The sequence below is a fragment of the Cebus imitator genome, unplaced genomic scaffold (assembly GCF_001604975.1).
Source record: "Cebus imitator isolate Cc_AM_T3 unplaced genomic scaffold, Cebus_imitator-1.0 Scaffold62, whole genome shotgun sequence".
Lineage (NCBI taxonomy): Eukaryota > Metazoa > Chordata > Mammalia > Primates > Cebidae > Cebus > Cebus imitator.
Window position 1 is genome coordinate 5,144,578 of NW_016107377.1, and position 7,938 is coordinate 5,152,515.

Here is a 7,938-nt window from a genome sequence, read left to right on the forward strand (position 1 = left end):
AATTAAGTAATTGTTGTACCATGATATTGAACTTTTTTTTTTTAAGGCCACTTTAGAAAAATTCTTTTTTAAAAAAATCCATTGCCATGCTATTGGTGTCCTTGGTTTTGTTTTCTGGGCCTCTCTCTAGATGACTGTTGATTACAGATTTGTAACTCAAGATGAGAATACAATTTATCCTTAAGGTTCAATACTAATTCTCAAGAAACCAGTATAGAGTGATAAAGTATATGGGTATATGGTTATAACATTAATTGAAATCTTAGAGGATACCTGTGTAGCACTAGAGGTTTATAAGGAGAAACTGAAAAAGAAGGGAGGGCAACTCATCAGGTAAGATAACTTACCAAATAAGGACATCGTACATATCCCCCCACAAGATGTACAAATTTTTCCAAAGCTTCTAGTTTCCAAGGAGTCCTCTGGAAAATGTAACTTAGGAGGCAAAGACTCCTAAGATACCCTAACTTCTCTTCCTTAAGTACCCTTACACTTTGAGAACAGAAAATAAAGCATCTGGGAAGAACAATGTTTTTTGGTCCTCTATGTAGACTGGCTCCTTACGTAATTCATCAACTCTACTTTCAGCTTCTTTAAAGGTGCAAAAGCAACTATGTTTAAAACAAAGTACTCACCCTCTCTTCCCACTTTTTGATGGTGGGCCACTTCTCCTTTCATTTCTAGGACCTGAGAAATTCCTTCCTGATTTGGGTGGACCATTGTTGCCACGTCGATTCTGGCGATCTATTGGTCTCTGACTAGAAAAACTTCTTTTTGCAATTTCCCTCTTTGGAGGCAAAATGTTCTCTCCGACCTTTACAACTGTTTGTGCATTCAAGTCAGCATTTTTTTTTTCATCCCTCTCTCGCCTCTCATTGAAATCACTGCTTTCGGAAGCTGTTTCCCATTCTTCATTTGCCTGATCTGAAGAGTTCTGATTAGATAAATCTGGTGTCTTATTCCCCGAAATATCCCCAACAGTATTAACTGGTTCTTGAGCCACATTATTAACTGTGCCATTTGTGGGCACTGCTACTACCTCATTTGATTTTGAAGCAGCCTCCCTCTCTCTTAGCCGTCTAAATCGAGGCGGCTTGTCTTGCCTTGGTGGTCGGGTAGGACGCTGCCTTCGAGGCCTTTCTCTAGCTGGGTCAAATTTTCGCTCAAATTTTGGAGGTCGCTTATCTGCTGCTATAGGAATAAACTGCTCATGTCTTCTTGGTGGCTCTCCATCTTCTGGTTTAGGAACTTCTGACTGCCTTGGGTTCCACTGATTGTCCCGATAAGGTGGCCTTCGTAAAGTGGAAGGGCGTGATGGACGGCCTCCAGGATCCCTTCCACCACGCCTGAATGTTCCCCCTCTGCCTCTCCTTGTAGGCTCTCCTTTAGGAAGAAAGCCTGGTTTAGATTTATCATCATCCCTTACATAAGGCTTTTCTAGCAGTCTATTATCTATTCGAACCTGATTATCAGGCTTGAAAGAAGACTGAGGCTTTATAGGCTTTTTGTTTTCAGGTCGTTCCTCTCTTTTGGGAAGTTTGCCTTTACTTAAACTGTCCTTGTCACTTGCACTTTCATGAATTTCACTGTCTGTATCAGTCTCTGAACCCCGCTGTCGTCTTCTTTTGGGGACAACTTCAAAATCAGAGCTCTCACTTCGTGTTTCACTTTCTTCTCGCTGTCTGAGAGGCCCTGAGGGTACATGCTCTGCTCTGGGCTTATTGTCTCTGTATTGAGGATAATCTCGAGTGTGTCCTCTACCACCCCTGCCACGCCCTCCATAAGAACCTCTATAGCTTCGACCTCTGGAGTAATATTCACCTCGGCCTCGACCTCTGTATCCTTGATCTGGAAACCAATCTCTATCTCTAGCTTCTTTCCAGTAGGTTCTGGGAGGCAAAGTTGATTCTTTTTTAACTGCTGGTCTTGAGTCTGGTCGAGGCCTCTCTATCACAAGGTCTTTGCTGGTAACTTTCTCAGGTTGTTTTTCTTCTTTGACTATTGGTGCTGCCACAGTCTGCTGGTTTACAGTCTTAACTGCAGGCTCTACCTGAACACTACTCACAGGTTCCAGAGGCTTCTCAGTATCCTGAGATGGTTTTTGAGCCAAAGTTGCAGTTTCAGGTGAAGGAATTTTCTCTGCTTCTGGTTGAATTGGTGGTGGAACGGACTGTGGCTGAATCGGTGCTGGTGGCTGAGGTGGTGGTGCAGGAGGAAGAAGATCCTTCTTTTCCATCTTTTCAGGCTTTACAACTACTTTTTCAGTGACCTTTTCGGCTTTTTCTCCTTCTTTCTCCTTCCTCTGTTCTCGTTCCTCTTTCATATCTCTAAGTACAGGTTTTTTAATGGGACCCGATCTTCTCACAGGTCTATCATTACCTTCTTCCCTTCTGTTGGAGCTTGGTCGTGGACCCCAACGAGTTTCTGATTTAGATTTATATACTTTTTCAGGTTTTGGTCCTTCGGAAGATCGTAAAAAGCCTTCCTTTTTTGGTTTCTCCTCTGGCCTTTCTGTTGGTTCTTTTGAATCAATGCATCTGCTGGTTACTTTAGGAATGCTTGCAGATGGTTCATTTCTCTGCTCATCTGGTTTTTGCGTATGATTAGATCCATGGGAAACACTTCTTTTCCGGGAAGGTTGACTTTCTACAGCTGAAATCCGCTCCTCTTGAGGAGTGGATAAGGTCTTTTGATCAGGTACTTCAAAACAACCAGATTGATTACTTGTGTCAGTATGGTGAGGTCTAACATCTTCCACAGATCTGCTTAAAAACTTTTGCACTTCTGCCTCACTTGATTCTCTGACAAAGTCTGCCTTTGGATGAACCTCCAATTGATTATGTTCTACAGAATAAGCAGCAGTAATCTGTTCCTGATCCAATGCAGCTTCAGGCCTACAATAATAAGAATTCAAAGGTATAACCAACATAGCTATCCTTCCCACATGTAAGTATACAACAAAATAATCCCTCTAAATATAAAACAGAAAACAATGACTCTTAATCATAATGAGAATCTCTTTCTACATAAAAAGTTTAGAGAATTACTATCAATAGCCAAGAGGTAACAGCCTAAATATCCAATATCTTAATGGATAAAGAAAATGTGGTATACACATACAACAGAATATTATTCAGGGGTAAAAATAAAGAAAATACTGCCGTGTGCTACAACATGGATAAACCCTGAGGACATTATGCTTAAGTGAAGTAAGTAAGTCAGGACAAATACCTTACATGAGGAATGTAAAGTAATCAACCTTATCAAAGCAGAAACCATAATGGTGGCTACCAGGGGCTGGACTAGGGGGAAATAGGGTACTGTTATTTCACTGGTATAAAGTTTCAGTTACGCAAGATAAAAAAAAGTTGTGGAGATATGCTGTAGAACATTGTGCTTACAGTTAACTACATGGTACTGTATAATTAAATTTTTGTTAGGAGGGTAGATCTAATGTTCTAAGTGGTTTTTGCCACTATTAAAAATAAATGGACTTGGAGCAGTGGCTCATGCCTATTATCCTTGCACTTTGGGAGGCTGAGGGAGGAGGATCACTTGAGCCCAGGAGTTTGAGACCAGCCAGGGCAACAGGACAAAATTGTCTCTACAAAAAATACAAAAATTGCTGGGTACTCTAGCCTGAGTAACAGAGCAAGTTCCTATTTCAAAAAAAAACCCTGCCAATTTCAACATCTAATGCCTACAGTCCCAGCTACTCAGGAAGCTGAGGTGGGATGATCACTTAAGCCTGGGAGGTCAAGGCTGCAGTGAGCTGTGATTGCACCACTGCACTCCAGCCTGGCTGACAGAGTGGGACCCTTCTCAAAAAATAAAAATACAAAATGTAAATAAATAAATGAAATTTATTCCTTAAGGAAAAACAAAGTTAAGACCATGCTAATGTGAATTTCTAATAATTTCCACCTAGAATAAAATTGTACACTATAGTAAGCCTATGTGTCCCAATTAATTACAAATACTTATAAAACATTACCAAAAAAATACTCCATAAAAAAAAAGGAAGTTCTAACTATATGACTATAAATTATTACCATCAATTGTCTGCCACTTCAAAGTTAACTTTACATTATTCTATTTCTCCTTATTTGGGCCTTAAAAATGTTACCTAAAATACTGTTTAAAAAAAAGGCTTGGGCCAGGCGCGGTGGCTCACGCCTGTAATCCCAGCACTTTGGGAGGCCGAGGCGGGTGGATCACGAGGTCAAGAGATCGAGACCATCCTGGTCAACATGGTGAAACCCCGTCTACTAAAAATACAAAAAATTAGCTGGGCATGGTGGCGTGTGCCTATAATCCCAGCTACTCAGGAGGCTGAGGCAGGAGAATTGCCTGAACCCAGGAGACAGAGGTTGTGGTGAGCCGAGATCACACCATTGCACTCCAGCCTGGGTAACAAGAGCGAAACTCTGTCTCAAAAAAAAAAAAAGTTAAAAAAAAAAAAAAGGCTCACTGATGGAAAAATTATATTTACACTTTAGTTACTACATAAGTGTTGTAGATATACTTAAATTTCTTCATACCTACTCTAAATTAAAGACTTGCCAAGTGGCTGCACATGGTGGCTCACACCTGTAATCCCAGCACTTTGGGAGGTCAAGGCAGGCAAACTGCTTGAGCCCAGGAGTTCAAGACCAGCCTGTGCAACATGGCAAAACGCCATCTCTCCAAAAAATATACAGATTAGCAGGGTGTGGTGGTGCACGTGTGTAGTCTCAAACTACTCAAGAAGCTGAGGTAAGCGGATCACTTGAGTCTAAGAGGTGAGGCTGCAGTGAGCCAAGACTGTAACACTGCACTCCAGCCTGAATAACAGAACAAGTTCCTATTTCAAGAAAACCCCGCCAATTTCAACATCTAATACTAAATTACAGCATACAATTCAGTACAGAACCATGTTACAAAATGCCCTAACGAATACAGAGAATATATCCAAAGAATAAGTCTAATATGCTAAATTAAATAGAAGGAAACAGATTTATGGTTCCGTCCTAAATTGGAATGATCTTCAGAAACACCACAGTTTTCCTATTACCAAAATATTCTGTATAGTCTATTAAATTGAAATAATTTATTACCTTATATCCTCAGGCTCTTCTGTTGCTTTGGGAGTAGTTGCTTGTTGAGGCTCAGCATGAGGATAGGGATCTGACCCCCATAGCATACGAGGCTCAGAAAGGGAAATTGCATGATCTCTTGCAGATCGAGCTATATGCTCAAATGACTCAGAATTGTTTGGTGACCCTTCCATCTGGTCTCTTCTCATTAATGGTTTAGGAGGAATCATTCCTGTAACAAAAGTTCATAAAAAATTAAATGAGGATTTTGAAAAATGAAAGAAACAAAACATGATAGACATGGAATTCTCTATATTAAAAGTATTTTTTTCCTACAGTAAAAGATTGGTGGAAATTATGTAAGGGTTCTGTGAATGAGATTTTATCACTGCTGTTAAATAAAGATTGCATTTAAAAACTAAGGAAGCAAAATAAGCAAAATCACAATGGCAGCCTGTTTTACTTCAAAAGAAAGAAATATGTGCATAAAAATCAGATACCAAGTATTATGACTCTGGATATCAATACAAACATTATAAATTATACCGTGATAACTTTCAGAGAAAATTCTTTTCTGGATTCCATTAACCTACCTTAGTTGGTCAATATTCTAAAAAATATGGCATTTAAATTTCCAAATACCAGTATAAATTTAAAAATCAAAACATGATTTGTGATCAGCTTATCATCCCTAAATTTTTCTCTGTAACATTCTGGTAACAGATTATCTAGATTTATTCTGATGGATTCCATAAAAGACTGCTAATTCACTTGTTTTTTTTTCCCCTAACCTATAAAGAAATTTAAGTGTTAGGCTGGTAAATGATAGAGGAGGAACTTCAAAAGGAATATATATAACACATGGACAAAAGTAAAATGCTGAAAACACTTTAAAGAACAACAACAATGTAGCCAATAACAGATACTGCTAATAAGACAGAGAATTATTTCCATCTAAAAAGTTTTAAATAATACTTACAAAACAGAAACAAACTAATAATTTGTTCTTGCCACATAGGTGATATGAGTGGCAGACATGTAATTACTTGATGCTGAAAGTTATATCATTTTCCGATTAAAAATCTAGAGGTTTAAGTTTTTCCTAGATTACAACTCTCAAAGGAACTGAAACTAAAAGCAGGGAAAAAACAATTTTGATCCTGTAAAACTATAAATGCAAATTCAACTGACCAGGATGAATGGGTGGAATATCCATAGCAGGTCTTCCTGAAATCATTCGAGGATCCATGTAGGACTGCATCATGAGCCACCTTGGATCAAAACCCATGGAAGCCAAATGCTGAGGGTGAGGCTGCATGGGCTGATAAAGAGGTCTGTGTGGTGGAGGAGGGACAGTACCACTGGATGGCTGTGAAGGAACAGTCTGTGGAAGTACACCTTGCTGTTGCTGCTGCTGCCACTGCTGCTGTTTCATCTGTTCCTGAAAAAGTAAGATCCGGTATCTTGAGATTTTAGTTCCACCTGATAAATTAATATCACAAAATAATGGCCTGTTTTGAATCCTTGAAGGAAAAGTAAGAGTTCAAAAGATATTTAACAGTTAGAGTTGGCAAAAGACTGAAAGATGAACTACAACATTTTATCTTTTACTCAGGCACTGTATAATCTATTTTCTAAAAACGGAAGATGGTGCGTATAAATGGGGCAGAAGATAAAAAGGAATGACACAAAAGGTCAAGGTTAAACCCACGTTAACTTTTATTTACAAGGAAAAAGAATTTCAAGGGAACTTTGTGTGCTTTATGCGTTATAAGTTTTATGTCTAATTTCCCAGACGATTGCATAATAAACCATTTTAATCACACATACACGATACAATATTTTTATCATTACCTGCTGCCGCTGGAATCGTGGTGGTAAAGACTTCTGAAACTGTTTGAAATAGCCAGATAATACAGCCGGACGAGGTTGAGATCCTGATTCTGGTTCTGTTTCATGCACCACTGGTGTGGCTTCCTTTTCACTGCGATTGCTGTCTTGTCTAGTGAAAATAGGTTCCTCCTCTGCCCAAAGAAAAGGTGAAGGTAACAGTATTCATCTATGACACTTATCAAACACAAGATATTTACACTAGAATGAAATAGACTGAGGTATAAAAAAAGTTAATGAGGAAGAAAATATCTGACATCCCAAAACATTATTTTCTACTTTAACATTGGTAATTATCAACGAGGTAATTAGATTATCAAAACCTTAGGTTTCCTAAAAGCTGCATTCTTAGAGATGAAGAGCAGAGATGCAAATGCTTCATCATATAAAAATCTATGTTTGATATATATTTTTTTAATAATGAAACATTTCCAACTCTACCAATTTTCCATTTGTTTCAATAAACAATGTAATTGTCAGTATTTACTGGTTGTTCATTAAAATCTATGTGAAAACACAAATGGCCTATAAATACTTAAAAAAGAGAGCATCTTGGTTTATTTTATTTATTGGATAAAGGGACTATTATCTGTAAGGAAAACTAATGAGTTTAAGCCTGAAGACAAGAGAGTGATCACCAGTTATCTTCAAACATGATTAATTCTAGAATATGTCATTTGTCACAATTACAAAGCGATGCTTGTTACAAATTCTTTTCTCAAATGACTAGTAATAAATTTAAAATGGAAGTTTATCTCCCAATATAAAAGCATGCTGTTAAGAATCACAATTAACATTTTTATTGCTTGTATTACATTCAATATTAAGAATGTTGTAAAAGAGTGAGCAGGTCATGGTGGTGCAAGACTGTAATAACAGCTACTCAGGAGGCTGAGGTGGGAGGATCACTACAGCCTAAGCAACACGGCAAAAAAAAAAAAAAAAAAAAAAAAAAAAAAAAAAAAAAAAAAAA

The 7,938-nt window shown here is 38.1% G+C and overlaps 1 protein-coding gene across 13 annotated transcripts in view; it reads right to left on the reverse strand.

Annotated features, from left to right (window-relative positions):
- The window catches only part of PRRC2C (proline rich coiled-coil 2C), a 112,548-nt gene that overhangs the window by 45,709 nt on the left and 58,901 nt on the right, over positions 1–7,938 (reverse strand). For all 13 annotated transcript variants that reach the window (XM_017530022.2, XM_017530019.2, XM_017530021.2 and 10 more), the window contains exons 13-16: positions 6,930–7,099; positions 6,267–6,516; positions 5,097–5,307; positions 636–2,894 (exon numbers count right to left, since the gene is read on the reverse strand). In XM_017530022.2, the coding sequence (XP_017385511.1) occupies positions 636–2,894; positions 5,097–5,307; positions 6,267–6,516; positions 6,930–7,099 (2,890 nt within the window). The remainder of the gene's footprint in view (positions 1–635; positions 2,895–5,096; positions 5,308–6,266; positions 6,517–6,929; positions 7,100–7,938) is intronic.